Here is a 21,033-nt window from a genome sequence, read left to right on the forward strand (position 1 = left end):
GCAGCCTCAGGTCAGGTCAGGTGATTAAACCAAACCTCAACAAGCTCAAGCGGTTTTAGTTTTTCCCTGCTTCGCTCTGGGCTGGAGGTGCTGGAGGTGCTGGAGGTGTTCGGAGGCCACATTACAGCCCTGCTTGCTTCTAAAGCCCCGTTTGCACGACAACATCTCAGGTGAAAACGTGGCCGGGAGAACACGGACCGGGAGACGTCGTTATTATTGTTCATCTACTTGCACACGTGCAGAACAACTATTTACTGTGGCCGTGGTGAACATTTGCATCTCAGTGTCCTGAAATGCCTGTTCCGTCTCGCTAAATCAATCCCAACTGGCCAATTTGACAGAACAGTTAAGTCTTTGTTTTGGCTGGTTTTTACACTTTGCAGGGACGTCCCACCGCCTGTTTGTTTGATACAGGCTGAATCTCTATGAGTGGCGTCTATCGGATTCTTGTCTGGGAGGCAACTGAACTCGTATGAAGCAGAAAACTGATATTTTGAGCATCTCTGATGTCGAAAATAGATCAAAATGGAATTTTGTACGAATATATCAACTGTAACAACGTAGAATAGTATTACAAATATGGCCAAAATACGGTAGTTGTGAATGAACACGACACGTATTACACGTTACATTTTCTGGATTTAAAATGCCCACAAGTCATGAACAGTTTAACTCCGCCTACTCTGCACATCGGGACGCGGCTTCGGTCAGAATTAAGATGAATATTTTCAGCGCCGTGAAGCTTCAGATGGAGTCACGAGCATGTGTGGATCCAAATCAACAGATCAAAATGAAAAAAAACGAAAAAAACCTCTAGGCAAAGCCTCTCATCCTGCTGAGCCGGATCACAACAAGACCGCGATGCCCAATGTTATCGAGTTCATTCAAGCGCTGCACACTTCGGGGGGGATAGAACTACTGCCTCCATCCACACAGGACAGGAAAGGCCAACTAAGGGCAATCCATTGTTGTTGTATTTTTTTTTTTTCTGTGTCTACTGGCGACTTCAGATTCACTGAAAGTTTGGATTCTCTGAACAATAAAAGCCTCCGTCGCCTGTAAATACCTCGGCTACTATTTTGGCTGAGGGGACAAAACAGGACATCCCACAAAACAAAACACGCAGCGGGCCAACTTCTGAAGGTTAGGATGGAGCACAAACACCACCTCAAGAAAGTCAGAAGGGACGGGGTTTTTTTTTCTCTTTTTTTTATAGCCGACTAACCTCAAACAATTCCTGGAAGACAGAGGAACAGCAGAGAGAGAGAGAGAGACTGAAGGAGAACAAAGACGAGGAGAGTTTTCCTTCCAGATAAAAAGAGGCTCTGTGGGGAACTCTGCAGGAGAATGACTCGCAAACTACGTCAGCGTGTTTACTGAGAACAGCTCGGCTCCGACGAGAGAACAGCTCGGTACACTTGGATCACTATTCCGGGAACAAGCAGGACTGATTCACCAAAAACACACCACGTTCAGCTCGTTTCACATCAAGTTCTCTAAATCACCAGGATCATTATCGATGAAGTTTCCAGGCCTCCAGCTTCTTGTACAACAAGTCGGGAGTTTTGATTTTCTTCAGCTTTCTATTTGAGCATTTTTTTGAACCAAACATCAAATATGTTACGATTATTTAAAAGCACATAACTGAACCAATACAATATAAATACATATATGCAAATGTATACAAGATAATCATTAAATAAAATGTAATGTTCTTCAGGGACCACATACAGTCCAGTTTCATCCCGAGTAACCAGACTGGTAGCATATTGTTATAATAACCTTTAAATTTACACGTCAATATTTTCCTTTGCTCTGGTCACAGTGTAAGGAATGAAACCGTCTATACGTTTGCAGAAAGGTGAAGCGTGATCAGAGCTAAATCTGGTGCGTTTCCTCCAGAATGTAGGGTTAAAATGTAAATAAATCGCACGACGCAACGAATCCATGATTCAATCCGAATGCCAACACTTTTGATAATCAAATTTAAGCCCTAAAGTTAAATAAACACAACGTCGAGACCCCGATATTTGTATTTCCGGTGAATTCCACAATATCCTCCAACTGACAAGTCCATGTACTCTGTGATCCCGTTTGTATTTTCATCACATTCATGAAAAGTGCCTCATACAGCAATGAGGACATTTCAGTACCGTGAGTGGAAACGCCGTCCATCTTAAATCACTGTACAGTACAGATCTTTACTATCGACTTTATCAACGGTAATTCCAATTGAGCTCACTCCGAAGCAACGACGCGATCACGAGAAGGGAGCGGCACGACGCCGCGCGGCGGGGCAGCTTTGCGCGCGGACCGGCGACTCACCCGCAGTCCGGCGCGGGGCACCACCGGCAGTCGGGGTCGGCGACCAGCCACCGCCTCAGCATGAACTCCTCGTACTTCTCCATGAGGGCGTGGTCGCCCAGGATCATGCGGATGTCGTGCGGGTTGAAGCGCTCGGAGCACTCGGGGCAGCTGATGTTGACGCGCGACTCCGAGATCTCGATGCGCAGGTACTGGCGCAGGCAGTCCATGCAGGAGCGGTGGTGGCAGGTCATGATGTCGGGGAAGTTGTCCCGGGAGTGGCGCAGAAGGCACAGCGGGCACTCCAGCAGCTCCGCCCCCGGCCCGGCCCCCGTCTTGGAGGAGGAGGACGAGGAGGCGGCGGTGGAGGAGGAGGACGAAGGCCCCGAGGCAGACGAGGTGGAGGCAGAAGCGGCGGCGGCGGCGGCGGCGGCGGTGGGGGGGGCGGCGCCCGCCGCCCCCGCCGCAGAGAAGAAGGCAGAGTTTTTGTCGTTGCACATCTCGGAGTGGATGCTCTCGATGCTGGCGATTCCGTCCACCCCCCCGAGCCCCCCGAGGCCCCCGAGACCCGGGTGCTGGAGCTCCCGGGACCTCTGGCGCGCCGACTTGGACTCCCGCCCCCGCCGCCTGAAGAGAGAGGCCAGGGAGAGGCGCCTCTTCTTGGGCGCCTTCTTCACGGACGGCAGGGAGATGGAGGAGGCGGCGGACTGCAGGTCCCGGTCGGAGCCCATCACCCCCCCGCCGCCGCCCCGGCCCAGCGGCGGGTGCTTCTGCTGGCTCGTGTCTCCCGGGGGGGGGGAGGGGTGTGCCAGCGGGGAGCCGGGGTTGGGCAGCCGGTCCCGTGCATGTGCGGGGAGGTCCGGGAGCTGGACGGGGCTGGGGGAGGGGGTGAGGTGGTGGAGGGGGGAGGGGGACGGGAGCCCGGGGTGGGGGGGCAGGGCTCCGGAGGGCCCGTCGCCGTTTAAGACATGATGGCTTCTCCTGATCAACCTCGTGGTCACATCCAGCAGCCTGATCTTGGCGGAGGGGTGGGAGCCGGGGCTGTGAAAGTGCGCAACAGAACCTGAGGAGGGGAGAAAAGAGAAAAATGTCAGTGTGAAACAAGCTAGTTGGTCTTTTCAGGAGGTTAGAAGGTCTTTTTTTTTTTTTCATATCACTGTGGGAGAAATCCGGTTTTCAGGTGCGATACAGACGGAGTCACGGGCTGATCCGCTCGCAGTCCTTCTCGTTTCAAGTCATCAGCTCTTCAATAACTTAACTAAAAGTACTTGCTTTGTATTTTTTCATTTCTTTTCAAGACAGTGTAGTTTTAAAATCCTTTAAAAGTGGCAATAAATAGGTCCAGGGGAGTCACACCATCAATATAACTCTCGTATAACACTCGTCGTTATCGTCTATCTTTACGGAGTTGAACTGATCAATACATCCTGATATTGGTTTGAGGCCACATCGCCCAGCCCTACTTGTCTGGAGAGAGGAGTTTATTACCGCCTCGTATAAAATCAACAATAATGATAATAATGTTAAAGCACAGAGAGCTCTATATTAAAATTCGGGGATCTGGATCAGGCAGGAAGTGAAAAAACATGGATCGGTGCCTCCCTACCGAAAATCCAACAAAACTTTGGCGTTTCACTTGAAAATGTTGCGTAAACGGGGCTTTAGAACATCTAAACCAAGCACTTTACGTGTAAGAGCAAACAACAGTCAACAGCTCAATTATAGAACACAGAGGATTGAGGCCAACTGAGGCCAGGACGGATCATTTATGGACAATTTAACACATGTTTACGGTCACTTTAGTGCTTTATCACATTGACAGAATCTACTAATGTTTATATTAATGTTAGGGTGACACAAAACTGTAGCTTTTGTCCTAACAGCTGTCGACGAGACGTGAAGGCCAACATCTTCTGTGACGAAATAAAAGATTATGCTTCGCCGTCACAGATCACCACAGACAGACATCTTGCCACTTGTCGGCATTTTGCCCAGCTGCCATCACATCTGGTAAAAGGTTTGTGTTGCTGATCAGAGCACCAGGCAGTAATTTGAGTCGAGAAAGAAGGAAGGCTGACAAAGCCGCTCTGCTCTGATCTCTGTAAGATCTACAGTGACGACTCCGTCGCCCAAACTCAAACGTGACGTGACGAAGTACAGACGGGTTGTACCGACCGATTATAAAGCAAAAATGCTGGAAGTCACCGTCAGAACGGCAACGCCACAGTGACCGAGAGCTGCAATGAACTATTTTAATACAGTTCTGAGTAACATTCTAATAGTGAAGTGAAGCAGAAGTAATCCATCTTTCGATCTTATCATCCAGCAAGACAATCAGACGCTCCACAAAACAGAGGTCGTGGCAGTTCAAGCATTACTTTTGCAGGGATGGTCACACGAGCCAGTACAAACAACACACCTACTGTGAAGGGGTTAAAGATAAGGAGTGTCTGAGAATGCAGGGCTTCGACTGCAGGCTGGATCTGCTAATTTCACAATTTCCTGTGTGACCAAATCTAATTGCCTCTCCGTTATCTCCATTTCCGAGCATCGAGTCACTTGGTTGTGTTTTGAGCCCGCCTATAGTAAAGTATACCGGGTACTTGAGAACTTAGAAAGTGGAAGAGATGAGCCGACGCTGCAGCTGCAAAGCGAGACACAACACAGTGGAGACGTCTTCAGGATCTTAACTCACCGATACCACTACTTCACAGACCGATTACGAAAACCAACAGCCGCTACGGGTACTTCACTTTTGTAACGACAAACCTTTATAATATATTTTTTTTACTTTGCCGCCATCCCCACGCGCTTGACTGAAATCTAACCTCCCCGCCAAAGCGCTGTTGCTACCAGGCTTCGGTGTAGTTTAATAAATAAAAGTTGAATAAATAAAACGCAATACAAATCTCTGACTAGATCTTTCAGTTAGAAAAGGAGTAGATTAACTGGTGACAACTTAGCGTGAACCCAGTGCCACTTCACGGCTTTTTCTGCTCAACACTGCAATGAGGAATAAAAAAATTTAAAAAAAATGCTATTCCAATCTCAAACATCACCGACGGCACTGCAGTCTCCTCTTTTGTGACGAGTTGCAAAGATCTAAAAATCCAAGATCAAAGACTTTGTGATGTCACAAAAGAGAATCACCTCGACACGCCGGGCCCCGAGTCTGAACCAGAATACTTCTGATGTGAGGTCACAGTTCCCAGTATATAGTTTTTTTGGGGGGGGAATTACTTTTTAAGAAACTCCACTCAAGATCGACAAATGATGTTTCCAGTTACAGCCCTTTCCATGTAATGTGCTATTTAGAGATTTTAACTTTCAACCCCACGGAACAGTGTAAAACCAAGCAGGAAAATAAAACGAAATGGGAAAAAAACAAAACAAAAAACCAATGCCTCTGCCACAGTGTTCTGCTGCAGGCTTTGGGGCAGAATTTACCACAATGTGTGCAGTCGGCACTCTCTGTGACGCGACGCTACATCGGTGCTGTGCTCTGCGTTTCTGGGAGCGGCGCTGATGGGGGCGGAGGAAGAATGTCTGTTATTTTAGGAGAGCGGTGCTACTGAGGTCTTCCTTGCTTGCTGTGGGAGTCCAAGGTTAATTGTGTTTGTCTTTTCTTTTTTTTTTTTTACATTTTTAATCTGTTTGGTTACACCTCAGTAATGGGCCATGTTGTGGAAACCAGTGCCAAAGGACACACACACACCTATAAGACAGACAAGAGCGAGAAAAGCCACACACACACACACCACTGAAACTGTAATACAGCTGAACCACCTACAAATCTGTCAATCTGCTCCACGGACATCGAAAGCAGCACAGCAACGACGCCACCGGTACCACAGTCTTATGAAACACAAGCCGCTCATTCTCTCATTCTCTCAACAATATCCTCCTTTCTCTCGGCCCTCATTCACATACAAAAGACAGTGAGACGGCCGTCCACTCCCTGTCCCTCGGCTCTGACGACAGGGGGAAGTGCTCATGTTTCCAGTGTTGGGTACATTTATATGAGTCTGCATACATATTAATATTTTCCAACAGCTATATTTAAGTGGGTATCCTTGTATAACCCCCCCCCCCCCCAGTGTCTTCATGTATGTGGTTGTTCCTCACTAATGTTCCTTTTTGTCCAAATTGTTTGACTATTGTGGTTTTAGGTGCATTTTGTTAGCTGCAAGTGTTTCAGTGGTGCATTAATCTAAAGAGAACTCTTCCATAGGAAAGTTTATTTATATATATATATATATATATATATATATATATATATATATATATTGCCGGTAATGAAAACGCTATAGCGGGAATGACAAAGTTTTAGTTCAGGGGTCAAATACAGACCAATTTCATCTCGAGAGGGCCGGACTGGTAAAATAGAGCCAAAATAACCTTTAAATTTAGAATTTAAGTTTTGCTTTGTTGATGAAAACATCAATATTTTCACAAAACCAAAACAATTACGACAGAAAATGGCTACAATGTCAACATGAAGCCATTTTCAATTACAGTAAAATATCCAAAGATGTTCTCCGGTAGCTGTTGCATTATGGGTGTTTTTACCAACTCACCCTGCTGCCGTGGTCCTGAGGTTGTTTGATAGCGATGAGGTCGCTTGCTTTAATGGCGGCGTCACTGATAATCTCAGCTCAGGTCTCGGTCTTAACAGATTTGTTTAAAACTCAATGGGTTTGACCCCACGTTTGACAAGTCTGCTCTAAAGTACAGGTGCAAACGTGGCGGTATGGTGGGAAAATACATGAATGAAAAGTGAATTTGTAAAATCGAGGGAGGGACGATGTCATCCTGAGAAATTGGAAACAGGTCCAACGTGGACATACTGATGCAACTGGAGGAATAATGACTCTAAAAGACATTGTGAGCAATAAAAAGAGAAGCACAAGGAGTTTTGTTCCTTCAAAGTGGCTCCGGCCCAAAAGCACTAGAGTTAAGTGCACTGTGAACCGAACTGACTGTCTTAAGCGAACAGTCTTCAGTCAATCGTGAAAAGACGATTGTAAGGCAGGTGCGTTGCCTTGCCCTTGACGTCTGTCACAAAACAATGTCGAAATCTAAAAATCAGCCGAGGACCAACTGTCCCCCGGCTTATCTCCGCCCGGCAGAGCGCGAGAGTGACGAGAGGACTGACGGTGCACGGCGGTGTCGTCTGGAGGTGGGGAATGAACCCTCCCCACCCTCCCCCCGTCAGCATCAGTCCAGGCTGCGGTCAGCAGGAAAGGCATTCCTCATCCACGGCGTCAGTTTAAAGTACATTAACACAAATCTGCCCGATCTCCCAAAGAAAGGCTCCGGGACAGCCAAGAGCATTTACAGACGAGATTTAAAAAAAAAAAAAAACAGAAGAAAGAAGGGAAGGAAGGAAGAGTAATCATAGAGAGAGAGGAACATGGCCAAAAGGTGCCGAAGGAGCGTGTGAAGAAGCTTCTCCCAGAAACTCTTGTGATTTAGCGGCTTTCAACTGTTTACATTAACGATGGGAGGAAGCAAGGGGGGAATTTTTTTTTTTTTTTAAAGACTGAAGAGAAAGCAAACATACATAGGCCCTCCAAAACCCCAGACTTTTCGAAGAACTGATGGTTTGTGTCACTTTGGGAACTTAAAACAAGCACCTTCCCGTAGAGACATCTTGAAACGTTTAACAGATTATATTTAACTTGGGAGAACGTTTAATGGTTAAAAGTGTCTATGATGGGCTGTATTGAAAAACAGACCAGACCCTCTCACCTCCCCTGTCCACCAACCTCAATGCTGTTCTTTTTAAAAAAGGACATGGTACAAATCATCTACCAACATTACTACATAAACTTAAATAAAAACTAATTAGGCAAGTTTAAAATCTTATTAAAAAAAAAAGACTAAACTACATTTTGGGAGTGTTTAGCAGAACATGTCATCTTCAGTGAAACACTTAGAGCCAATCCCAATTCTATTTTTACCCCTACGCCTACCCCTTAGCCCTTCCCCTCCAAAACGAGGGCAAAGGGATAAAAGTTTCAGCCCTTAGATTTGGGACCCACCTCTCCCTCTGCTCAGTCCCACCCCTCTCACTCCGTCTCACAGTTATGACGTCATAATACGGCGCCGTTACATCAGCAGCGCTGAACCACGGATGTTTGTTGATTTTCCAGCAGGAGCGTCGTCACGCCGTCCCAAATTCAACGTGTTGCAGTAGCTTGGCTGCTTTGTTTCCACATCAAGGAGAAGAAATAGACGGAGACATGGATTACTTCAGTTTTTGTATTTGGACTTTAGAAATATTTCCTCATTCACCATGTGAAAGCGGAGGAGCTTCCTTGTTTGTTCGGGGGTCCCCGTTTTCAAAACACCCATATTAGAAGACTTTGGAACTATACAGCGTAATAATAGAATGTTCTACGAATGCGAGTCCTTCGGCGCCATGTCCTCATACCCCTCTGTTTAAAGTGTGCATCATTAAACGCTCCGTTTCGAGGGGTGAATAGCCCTTCCCCTCACCCCTACGCAATAGTGAAATGTGACACCCCTCAGACTCTCGTGAACGCGCATGTCAAAGGGGTAGGGGTAAGATGAAGGGCTAAGGGGGAGCATTGATACGCTGCCTTAATTCCCTGATAAACCCATGAGAGGACGACGTCTCCTTCCCCTGCTACACCTCAATATTCAACACTTGTTGTAACGGGGAACAGCAACCAACTGTCGGATGACGGCAGCTCAAATACGCCGTCTCCGCCACGCTAGTTTTCTGTTTACGCGCCACCTCAAACACTCCACTACAAATCCGCCGTCACTGCTGAACACAAACGATCCACTTTCTTTCCGACTCGCAACGTCAAAGAAACAATTCAATTGTTTTTCGGCGTACGCGCGAGTAAATCGACAACAATGGCAGCTAAGTGGTGCTTGAATGTTTACACCGTCCTGTTTGTATATGGATCTGTTGCTGCAATTAAAAGGGGGAAAAAAAGTCGTGTGTCCAGGAATCGTAATCAATGAAACAGGACCCGGGACTGATTATCATGTTTGAAGTGGCCCAGATAAAGAAAGTTACTCATTTATGGTTGTGGTGTGTGTAAAAACAATACGAGTCTCATTGGAGATATTCACCACTGAGTTGTGGTCACAGAAAAGTTACTTATAGTATTTGTAAAGTAACAACAAATCAAGATTTTTACCTCCATTAACCAATAACCAAAACAAATTGAAATGATTGGTAGAAAATAAACTGGACCACTGGACAATGATATCAAAATCCTTTTTTCGGGGTTAGCCCTCCGATTCTGTTCAATTCTTCTTTTTTTTTTTTTTTTTTTTTTAATGGAACAATGGACAATATTCTTCATCTATCTGCTGAATCATTTACTTTGAAACTGACTCAACGCAAAAGAAAAAGTAAAACTGAAGCGTCCTGAATGGGACTGGTTTCAGACTGAGTAACATCCTGCATTACTAGCTAGCATGTAATGCGGTGCCAGAAGTAGACTGTTGGTTCAAGCAACAGGAAGAGAAAGCCGTGAATCCCTGCCCTCTGCAATCAGAAGGTGTGATCAGACTCTGACCTTCCAGTTTCGGTGGCAACGAGCCACGGCCTTCACACGAGACCAAACTGGAAATACCTCAGTGGAGGCGGACTGAGAAACGACTCGTGACACAAACTGGGAGTGGTACTTTGACCAGTACCGTACGTACATTAGTCAGAGGACCACCTCTGGTGCCGACACCGATTCGGGCTTGGACACGAACTCAAAACATCGAGGAAGAATGTAAATTGGGTTCTGTGGCAAGCGAGTAGAAGATCAACAAACTGCGAGAGCGCAGGGAAAGACGAGAGGTGGTCGACGTGCCAGATCTGTCCTTTGGGGGGAGAACAGAGTTCATTAGACATTCCAGAGAAACAGCGCAGATCCAGCACTGACCTCCGCTGTCCTGATGCAGCCTGGGAGAGTGCAGCTTCCTCTAAACACATGCTGAGAACCAACGCTACATTAAAACCTACGAACGCAACGCCGATTTCCCGGAGCCGGGATTCAGGACATTCCCATGCGATGAAGATCTCTCCGTCGACAGGAATGTGGAAACATAACTGAATTATTAACAAGGGAGCGTTACTGCTGTCAAACCTCGGCCCTTAAGTTGTATATCTCTCGCTTTGCTCGTCCTTCCTTTGGTTTTTACTTGGAAATTCAATGAGGAAAAAAATTCAAAAGCATCTGATTTCTGAGAGACTGTAGTGAATTCTACTCTACAAGCAAGAAGCAGCACAATGATCAACATGTCTGCTGCTTCTGGGAGCCATTTTGCCCGGTGGCCCACTGAATACAGGCGAGTTCTGATTGTTTAAGGAAGTATCCTTAAAGTATCCTCAAAAAAAACAAACCACACACAAGTCAGCCGGAATTTCATGAACTTTCCAGTGACGATAAATGAATTAAGAGGGTTCATCTATCTGCGATCAACTCGTACTCTTCGGGTAGCGTGGTCACCAGTAGCTGCCAAGCATTTACTTTACAGTGTAAATAAAGTTGCTTTTGCACAGCAATTTCCCTCCGTTTCAATTTGAGTGTTTGAGAACACCCCTGGAGGTCTTCAGAAAGTTGTGTCGAGTCGCAGCTATATTCAAAAGTTCCACCTTGAAGGCCGTTTTCAGTGGCCATGAAGCAACAAAACCTTTGTGTTTTCACTTGAAAACATTGTGTAAACAGGTCCTAAGGCAGTATTTGATACAGCTGCTGATTTCGCATAATCGTTCAACCTCGGCTGGTTCGTGTTCTGGGCTTTGAAAACCTGAGTTATTGCTTATTTCACTTCAAATATGGGCAGTTGACAAGCAAACACTTATCAAAATACCACTTGATTTTCCTTCACAAAAGCGCTAAATCCCCTGCGCCCTGCCAGGACTATCAGAACCTCTTCAGAAAAAAAAAAAAAAAAATACTGAACAAAACCCCTTTTGACATTACGTGGACACGACGTACAAACCCAAGGCATATGTACATAACGTACGGAACAAACCACTTAAAAGACAGTTGAAGCATTAAGTCGTTATCCAGCTCCATTGATATAGTGGTTAAACATAAACCTGATCATACCACCTCTTAAAGTCCTAGTGAAATGAAAATCCGACCTCCAAAACACTCTGGCTGTCGCTTCTAGGGACATTTTTTATGACAACTGGCCCAAGGGTAAAATGTTAAAACATGGCAATTTGTGAGAAAATAGCCGATAAACAGTGGTATTTTCGCTGCTGGGCGGAGCTTCTGACAATAACAGAGTGACATCACGAGTTGTGCACACGCCCAAGTTGTGTTTACATTATGGAGGATCAGAGTTTTGACCACGAAGAGGCTGAATTTAACCATATTTCATAATCATCATCATTTCAAATCCAATGATTGATGAAGAAGACACAGAAGGTCGTTCTGCCATCGGTGACCCCGTCTGGAACATGTTTGAGGAAGCAGAAGACGCTTCGTCCTCCATTCGTCCTCGTCTCCTCAGCAGCCGCCAGGTTTCACCTTTGAGGCGTCCTGACTTTTGGCAGAACGACTTCCTGGATCATGTCGAAGCGCTTTTCTGACTGCGCGGAATCACCGAAGATGAGTCCAGGTATTACTTGATCGTCTACTAGCCGCCCGAGATAGCGGCTAGCCGCTCCCGCTAGCGGCACGAGCTAACGGCTAGCCACTCCTGCCGCCTGTGCTCCTTTTCTCCTCTCTCGGGTCTCTTCCAGGCTCAATCTTTCGTCAGGGCTCATAAAACGCCGACTATAACTTCAAAACACTGTTAAAACTTGGATATTTAAGAGGGAAACAAGCCAATATAAACACAACAGATCGAGATCGGCACATCCCTTGACGTCACGCCCACGAAGAAGAAGGAATTCCCCCGACTTCCTCGGCTGGAGATTCAAAATTCAAATAACTTTGTTATGCGACAACAGTGGTGGGGCAGAGTCGGAGAAACCTTATAAGTAGTAGCCCAACTATCGTTTTTTTGCAAAGTAGTGTTTTACATTTCACTAGGCCTTTAAGCTCTAAGGAGACGGTGGTGGACGGACGTCTCCCGGAAGAGCGTCGTCCATTAGAGGCACGCCTGCGTCCCTCGTCGGGCCAACAAACACAAAGCAGTGGACCACCCTGTGTGACTCAGCAGTGCAGAAGAATGCCAGTCATTCCACCCGGCGGATGATTACATCTTGGTCTAAACTTAGCCGTCACAAACTCACTCCTGAGCCACGTTTCTATAAACAGGAGGCGAGGGTGTGTGTGTGTGTGTGTGTGTGGTGGTGGGGGGGGGGGGGGGGGGGGCGGTGACATGTGAGGAGGGCCGGCAAGGCCGACCACAAACAAACCGCTGGCTCGCCACCACTTGGCGCCCAACAAAAGAGGCCGACGTCGCGGAGTAAAGACGGCAAGATAGCGAAGTCAAAAGAGGAATTTGCAGATGGGCATCAGGGGAAGACAGACGGACCGGAACTACAGGTTCGGCAAACTCGTCAATCAGGAAGTGGGAAAGCGTGCAGCCGCCGAGTTGATCCGCTCGCCATCGCGCCGGCTACATTCCGGCCATGCCCGTCCCCCCCGGTGTAAATTGCTGCCTCGGCGCACATTCCTGGGCCTCGGCGGGGCCGGGGACAGTCGATCGATAAGCGGGGGGCTTCTACGGGCTCGTGGACGAGCGCAGGGTGACCTGCTGGCAGCCGAGCAGAGCCGCTATTGACACATGTCCGACAGTGACCCTCCGCAATCACCACACGGTGAAAGCATGTGGGAAACCAATGGCTGTGCTTACACCACAGGACACAACCCAGCACATGCAATTCACAAATGGATAAGACTACAGCTAATACATAATAAGTGATTTAAACGCCGTGCTTAAAATCCGACTCCGATGTACATAGAGAATTAAGAAGAGGTTGCAAATTACAGGAGCGCCAGCAGCGTGAACAGGGGAGGCATTGTCGAATGTACAAAGAGCGGCAGAACCGGCCGACGGAGAGAAGAAAAGGAAAAGTTTCCAGGCCCAACAAAGCCAGTACAGTCTCCAGCTGTCCCCCTCCTCTCTGACTTCCCCTTCAGTCCTCCCCCACTTCACCCGAGAGCAGGCGTGGGGGGGGGGGGGTAGAGTGAGGTAAGCATCCTGGCATTTCTGCTGAGCCCAGAGAGCGAGGAGCTCAGGAAGGGTGTGAATTATCAAGGAATTAACCAGTCGACTGCAAGGAGGTGAAACATTTCCGACAGTAGCACAAATACTTTAACCAGACGTGATAATAACAATAAGAAAACTAGAACGCATGTGTCAGTGACTATACCGTCAACAACGCATATATTCAGAGAAACGGAACAAACATCAATCAATGCAACGATGCCTGCAGCTCACGACACCTTCCACAAGTGCTTCTCCAATTCCAGCTTCCGCAGCTGTCAACATTTTCCCCAGAAATCATGCAATCATATCTTAGCTGACGCAGATGGTTATGTCAAAACACGTCGGGCCGTGGATTTCGCAACATCCTGCGACGGCGCGCAGCGTGCAACACGACAAGCTGGCTTAAGATGTGAGATGTTGTCAGTCACCGAGTAAGTCAGACAAGGTCTCCAGATGTTCTGAATTGTTCAGTTTAAGGACATTTACTCTTTAATGATTGCGGAAATTTTGGACTGAAGCTCATTTCAAAAAAATAGACTGATGCAACTCGTGTACACAGACCGAGACCCCGTTTGCACAACTTTTTAAATGAATGCGCATCGTTCTTGTTTTTCTAACAATAAGCTACGAACATTAACAACGGGAGTTCACAGACATTCGTATGGACAGAATGAAGTTTAATTGTCACTACAAATGCAGCGAAATGCAGTTTAGCAGCTAACCAGAAGTGCAATATCGCAAGTATCAGATAATACTATACACAGATAAATATATATGCATACCCATGAACATTCATATATATTTATCTGTGTATAATGTTATCTGATACTTGTGATATTGCACTTCTGGTCAGATGCTGAACTGCATTTCGTTGCATTTGTAATGACAATAAAGTTAAATCTACAGTAGCAGCGTTTCCGCAGTCTACAAAGCCCAAGCATTTTCACAAAAATTTGCATTTCCCCTCGTTTGCATGACGGCGCGGGGGAGTGTTTTTTGAAAGTTCCACCTCGGTAGCAATTTTCAGAAAGCTGCGTCGAAACACCGTTGTCGTGTAAATAGAAATTCAAAGATGCGACGAGGATTTTTTGCCATGTTCCCTTGAAAATGTTGTGTAAATGGGGCCTGGTGTAGTTTTGTGTACGCCAACATAAAAAAATTCTCATAGGAACATCGTGGTCGAGGTGCAAATAGCGTGAGAAGACGAGTCCAGGCTGGACAGACAGGCGGCCTTTTTAAATGGACGACAAAGACGGTCAGTCTCCAGTCTTTTCCAGTGCGTGTGTGTGTGTCACCATCGCACTGCACACTATTATTTATATATCTCAGTGTGTGTGTGTGTGTGTGAGAGAGGTAATGAGAACGTTTGCTCAAAAGGGTGTTGATCACAAGTTTTTTTGCTTCGGCTGACGTTGCAAGTCTCCCGATGTGCCTATTGTGCATATGCATACTGCATTACTGACATTTTGCAGCCCTGTTACAGATTACTACTGGACTGCAGTACGTGACACACCCACTTCCACCTGGCACTGGACTGCATTGTGGTCGATTACATTGCATTTAAAATTTGTTAATAACCAGAGAAAGTCCTGACGATAAAAAAAACTGAAACCATGAGTGGCGAAAGCCTGGAAACATTCTGTGACCACAGAGCAGATGCATTAGTACATGTTTACACTACATTGCGATAATAACTGCACAGACGAGCGTCAGTGTGCTTCTCCAAAAAAACACAGTTGCGCATATATAGGTTTTCTTATTCAGTCATGCGAGGAGCCCCTTTTTTGCACAGTACAGCAGTGAGTGCTCTTTTGTAGCTCAAGCTATTCATAATAATTTAAAGTAATAGAAGCCTGATCCTTGAGAAAAAAAAACTACAGAAGATACTGAGCAAGTTGGACAAACTGGTGAATAACAACGCCACACGTAGAAGTGGTCGGGTTAAGACTATGACCGGGTAGTACTTGGAAGATAAGACGCCCTTTTTATAACACCAGGTATGACTGAGCAGCACCACGCGCAAGACGAGACCTGTTGGGAAGACACACACACACATGCAGGTCCCGATCAATACAAACTTGTTGGTGTGTGTGTGTGTGTGTGAACCCAGCCAGGGCCACCTCGCTCCGCAGCTGTGTTTACCATTGAGCAAGGGAGGGGAATCACACACACGCAGGTCCCTGGCAAATATATATATATACACACACATGCAGAGTTAATGACATTTTTAGAGGAACATGCTTGAGAACGAAGGGAGGCAGGAGGCTTGTAAAAAGCAGTCGCTTTTAAAAATCGACTTCCACCCAGAGGTGGGCACTCCTTGTCCTGGAGGCTCCCAGCCTGCGTGGTTTCGATGTTCTCCTGGTTGTAATACGAGACTCGATACCAGATTGGTTGCCACAGATTCATTAGATTCAGGTGTGTGTGTGTGTGGGGGGAGAGGCACAAGTTTCCAACTTACACCATAAAACTGCAGTTCCCCGACTTTACTATTCCCTCCAATCTCTATTCCGATTGAAAAAGGAGAGGTGACTAGTCCTCAACTACCACTGGAGCTTTAAACTATTAAGACTGCACATACCTGTGAGGGGCAGAGAGACATACAAGGTGTGGACGGAGAGAAAATGATTGCTTCGAACACACACACATTTAAAGAGAAGTCGAATCTCCAGCATAATAAAAACACACGCCCCAAACTACGAGAACAGAAATCTACACACGAGTACAACTGGTCCAAGAAATGTTCTGGGGACAAAAGTCAACTGAAAGGAGCAAGAATTTAGGAAAGCCTGTTTTTTTCCCCCCCTCAACGTTCCACAGAAAGCAGCGTTAGCAAGAGTTCACACAGTTTAATTTCAGTTTAAACGCTCGCCGCGTGCTACATGTGTCGAGAAAGTGGGGTGGGGGGGTTCGAGTGTGTGAAATTAGCCGAGATATGATCAGAAAAAGGCTCGATAGGTGCCAGTTTTCCTCCCCCTGTGAGGTCGAGACCCAGCCAGCTAAACCCAAACTAACCAAACACACACAAGCGAGCGTTAGCATCGGGCTAACGCGGCTAGCTGGGGGGGGACGATGAGAACCTACCGTCTGTTGCTAATGACACTTTGTTCCAGAGACAGCGACCAAAAACGACACGTCCCGCTTTATCCGAGGGGGAAAAAAAAAAACGAAACAGTCCGCGACTAGTCAACGCCTGGTCCCGCTGCGCTGACCCGAGTTACTTCCCCGCTGGTGCTGCTGGTTCTTCGGTCCCACCTTATCCGTTCCGTTTTGAACGACAACAGCCTCCACAGAGCTCCGTTGTTCAACCGCTCTCGCTCTCGCTCTCGAGCGCACGTTCCCAAAGGTATCGCGAGACTTGGAAGCCAAAGTTTCTCAGTCCGCGCTCTCGTCACACTGCGCTGACCCCTGGAAAATAACGCCCAACAAACAAATAGATAAATAACATTTTTTTTAAAAAAAATAAATAAATCCATAAATAATAAAAAATAAATACACAAAAATAAATAAATAAATAAACAAGTAAATACATAAATACATACAAAAATAAATAAATAAATAACGTCATGATGAATATATTAAATATAACGTAGTTCGTCTTTTTTTAAATCGCAATATCGATATAAAAAACAAACAAATAGATAAAAAAATACAATATAAATAATAAAATATAAATACACAAATAGATAAATAATATAAATAAATAAATAAATAAAAAATACATAAATACATATAACAATACATAAATACGTATAAAAAATATCGCATATTAAATATAACGTAGTTCATCTTTTTTTTAATCGCAATATCGATATAAAACTCTTTGAATAAAACAGTTTCCAGTTGTCACTCTATAATCATCTGTTAATTATCTGCAAATTATCTGTGACCTCTGACTCTAATTGGATGGATTTGAAGCCGTCATAATTGAAGGGGGCATTTAATTCTTCCATGTGAGGCTTTACAGTTTTTGATTATGTAAAGCACGGAAATTAATGTGAAAGGTTGATTTTTATACACAACTCCTTTAGAAAATGTCATTGTCATTAATCAGCTCCAGTTTCAAAGGGAGCGTACCATCTGATGGTCCACATGAGACGCAATTATATGAATCTCAGATGGCTGTACACGGGATAGGCTTTTGGAAAATGGCAAATGATTGTTGATGAACTGCCAGAAAGTTGAGCTCCAGACAGACGAACTTAATCCCAGGCAGAAAGGATTACACGACAGCTCCCAGTGTGTTTATGATCATTTACAGAGGCGAGGAGGAAGTGACGAACGAGCACCGGGAATTTACAGGCCTCATTATTACTGTCGCTCGTGTCGCCAATGACGTCTTTGAAGCATTCTGTTTACTTGAAGCATGAATTCCTCGCAGAAAAAAAAAAAAAAGCCTAATTAGGAAGGAAAAGCCAAACAAAACAAGAACCAGGCTGGACCAGACTGTGGAAAACATGTGATAGAAGGAATCTAGGGTAAGCTGAAAGGCTTTTTTTTTTTTTTTATGTTTTTTTTTTTTTTTTTTTCACCCTTAGGTGTAGGTCAGAGTGTTTTCAAAATCCACCTACGTGCTCAACACTGGGTATTTGCCAAAAAGAGTCCGAGTTTCACAAACAGGTTACGCAACAGCTCCACCCGCAAAGAGAAACAGCGCGAGTATACGCAAAGACACGTCTGGGAACTGGAGGCACAAATAAGATAGTGCTTGAAAGTGAGAAAACGAAACCTCAAATCCTCCCTCTGTGTACCACAAACAGACATGAACAAACATCACGGGAGCCAAAGCTGGATAATCCTATAAAATCCCCCCACATGGAGAGATGCTCCGGGTTGGTCGTGTACAATACCAAGTTGAGAAATATGTTCGTCGTCTGGTTCAAGTTTACAGCAAAAAACGGACCGGTGGAGTCGTCTGGAGTCTGATAAGAGGAAATTAATCCAGGTCAGGGTTTTACAAGCAAAGAAAATGGTGCTGGGCACCACTCGGTCAAAAGTGAGTGATTTAACACAATCATATCAACGCCGACACATTAAGAGTCGTCAGTTAGTCGGGAAATATCAGCAATATGTCGGTGATCAGTTAATCCCAAATGCAAGGTTTGGAAGGGAAAGAGGAACTGACTGACGGACTCTAAAACCTCATTTCTCAGAGATTCAAGGCTTGGCTCGGAGTTTAGGGGAATTCTTGCCAAAGACAAACACTGAAACAGAAAGGACGTTTCAGTTTCGTCATTGTCAACTGCTACCTGCTGCAAAGAGGTTTTCCTACCAGTCTGGCAGCTAAAAGATTTTGAAGCTTCACATTCCTTTGACTTTTTTGAGTTTTCAACATCTTTGGTATGTAAAGAAAATAATCTTTTGCTTCAGACTCTTCAAACATACACTGTGGTGACTTATTCAATACATTTCTATTAAAGAAATACATAAAGACTGAAAATACAACTACAGCCATCTCTCCTGTACAGCCAGCATCCTATATTGTTCCACTGACTGCTTAAAATGGACGTGTTTTATAATCATATTAAATAGTGTCTTTTAAAGAAAAATCGCTATAATAGATTTAATTTCAGGAAATAAACTTGTGTTCCAAAATGGCAGCCTGGACTGAAAACCTGAGGAGAAACAGCAGTGAGTGTGTTCTGTGTCGTCCTCCTCCGGCCTCTGTTTGTCTGGGAAACATTATTTCTCTTTGAAGGAAGCGACATGGATTGAAATGGCATTTTCTCTGGCAGTAAGGATTATGGCAGTGTACAGTTTTGAGAGCAGGAATGTAAACACACTGTGAGACAATCAAAACTTTAAATACGCGACAACTGCTTAACGATTGCAGTTTACTGTGTTAACTGTATATAGTGGTGACTGCTCATAGAGGAAATGTTGCTGGCTGGAGAGCCTTTCTTTTGTGTGTGTGTGTGTGTGTGTGTGTGTGTGTGTGTGTGTGTGTGTGTGTGTGTGAAACAGAGAGAGAGAAATCCAAATTAACCATTTCAATACAAACACATACATTTAATTCAGTTATAAATGTATTAATATGCAAAACCACATGTGTATCCTTGTAAAAGAGAATATTTTAAAGTGTTTCCGTCAGGAAAAACGTATTTTTAATGTGTGAAATCCGAGGAGTTCTGATTATTCTGGTTGGACTACACTTTGCTTGGTGGACGGGTGCCCCATCCAAGATGGCCGCCGCGCATCATGCCAGCTTCCGGGTATTCTTCCACATCGCACAATTTCAAGATGGCGGCGACCGTTAAAAAGAGTGTGGCGGCGCCCGCAAACGCCGCCATCTTGGATTTCCCCCCCAACTGACGTCTCTTGGACACTTTTGACACACAAATACTTAAACCGACATTTGTCTAATTATTATTTAGTGCGAGTTGTCCGTAACCTTACGGGAAAAATAAATAAATAAATAAATAAACAAATAAATATATACATATAAATATATATAATCCTGGGGGGAAATTAATCCTAACAGAAACTACAGGTTTAAAGAACGACTTTATATGAACTGCACACATTAAAGGTAAAATGTGAGGCACAATACACATTTAAAAACATGTTTAACTGTTTGAAGCAACGTGTTGCACGTCGCAGCCCGGCGGGGCAATACACACGAGTCGCCAGCAGATGGCAGCATTTGAAAACAATGAAACGACCACGGAGAGTTTCTGAAAATTCATCTTCATTTCAGCTCTACTCTGAAAGCTGCAGCCGAACTCCGCAGATTATCCCCATTGCTGGATGACAAAACCGTGCAAAAGACAGGAAAACATCTGGATTCATGATATTTCCAAATGTGCATCTTTAACTACGTTTTATTTAATATTATTATTGCTGCATTTCTTGTCCCTTCTGGGTGAATTTGGATGGAAAAAAACAAAAACTTTTCTTGCTGGTTGTTCGTGAGGCTTTTTGCCTCGATTGAGGAATTTTTTCCACCTTTAAAACAATATTTATTCTATTTTTGCACGTTAAGTCACTCGGCCTGTGATCAAGTAGTGGATGTTTCTCTCTCTCTCTCTGTTTTTGCTTTATATTGATCTGTTTTCTGGCAGATTTATGAGGTTGTTTTCTTATATTTTGGTCTCATTTCAGTTGTATATGTTTCTCAGATGCTTTAGAATCGTCTAACATCAGATTATATATATATAGCATCTTCCTTTTGTTGCACCACCTTTATTCATGTGTGTGTGCGTGTGTGTGTGTGTGTGTGGAGGAGATAAATTGTCCTGGAAAAATTCATTATCTTCAAACACGATGAATCTCTGCACTTTATTCTTTGTCTGCATTTTGTGGACGATAGACAGACAGACAAACAGACCCCCCCCCCCCCCCCCCCCCCACACACACACACACACACACACACACACACACACACACACACACACACACACAGCAGACCTCCTCACTGTGAGGAAACTGCTGGAACTAAAAGTAGAGATGTTTTTCCTGCAGGCCACACAGAAGAAGCAGAAATCTGCACCTTAAAGACAATGAAGACACAGAGGACCCCCCAGCATCCCCCCCCATCCCCCCACTGAGGAGGTGGTGGTGGAGGGGGGGGGTCTTTAT

At 45.1% G+C, this 21,033-nt stretch overlaps 1 protein-coding gene across 1 annotated transcript in view; it reads right to left on the bottom strand.

The window, feature by feature from the left end:
• LOC308133396 (E3 ubiquitin-protein ligase RNF19A-like) overlaps window positions 1–16,666 on the bottom strand; it is a 31,786-nt gene extending 15,120 nt beyond the window's left edge. Inside the window, exons 1-2 of the mRNA XM_080500750.1 lie at window positions 16,540–16,666; window positions 2,326–3,367 (exon numbers count right to left, since the gene is read on the bottom strand). Coding sequence (XP_080356876.1) covers window positions 2,326–3,035 — 710 coding nt within the window. The 5' untranslated portion in view covers window positions 3,036–3,367; window positions 16,540–16,666. The remainder of the gene's footprint in view (window positions 1–2,325; window positions 3,368–16,539) is intronic.
• Window positions 16,667–21,033: the final 4,367 nt, after the last annotated feature.

This window comes from Blennius ocellaris (genome assembly GCF_963422515.1).
Source record: "Blennius ocellaris genome assembly, chromosome: 8".
NCBI lineage: Eukaryota > Metazoa > Chordata > Actinopteri > Blenniiformes > Blenniidae > Blennius > Blennius ocellaris.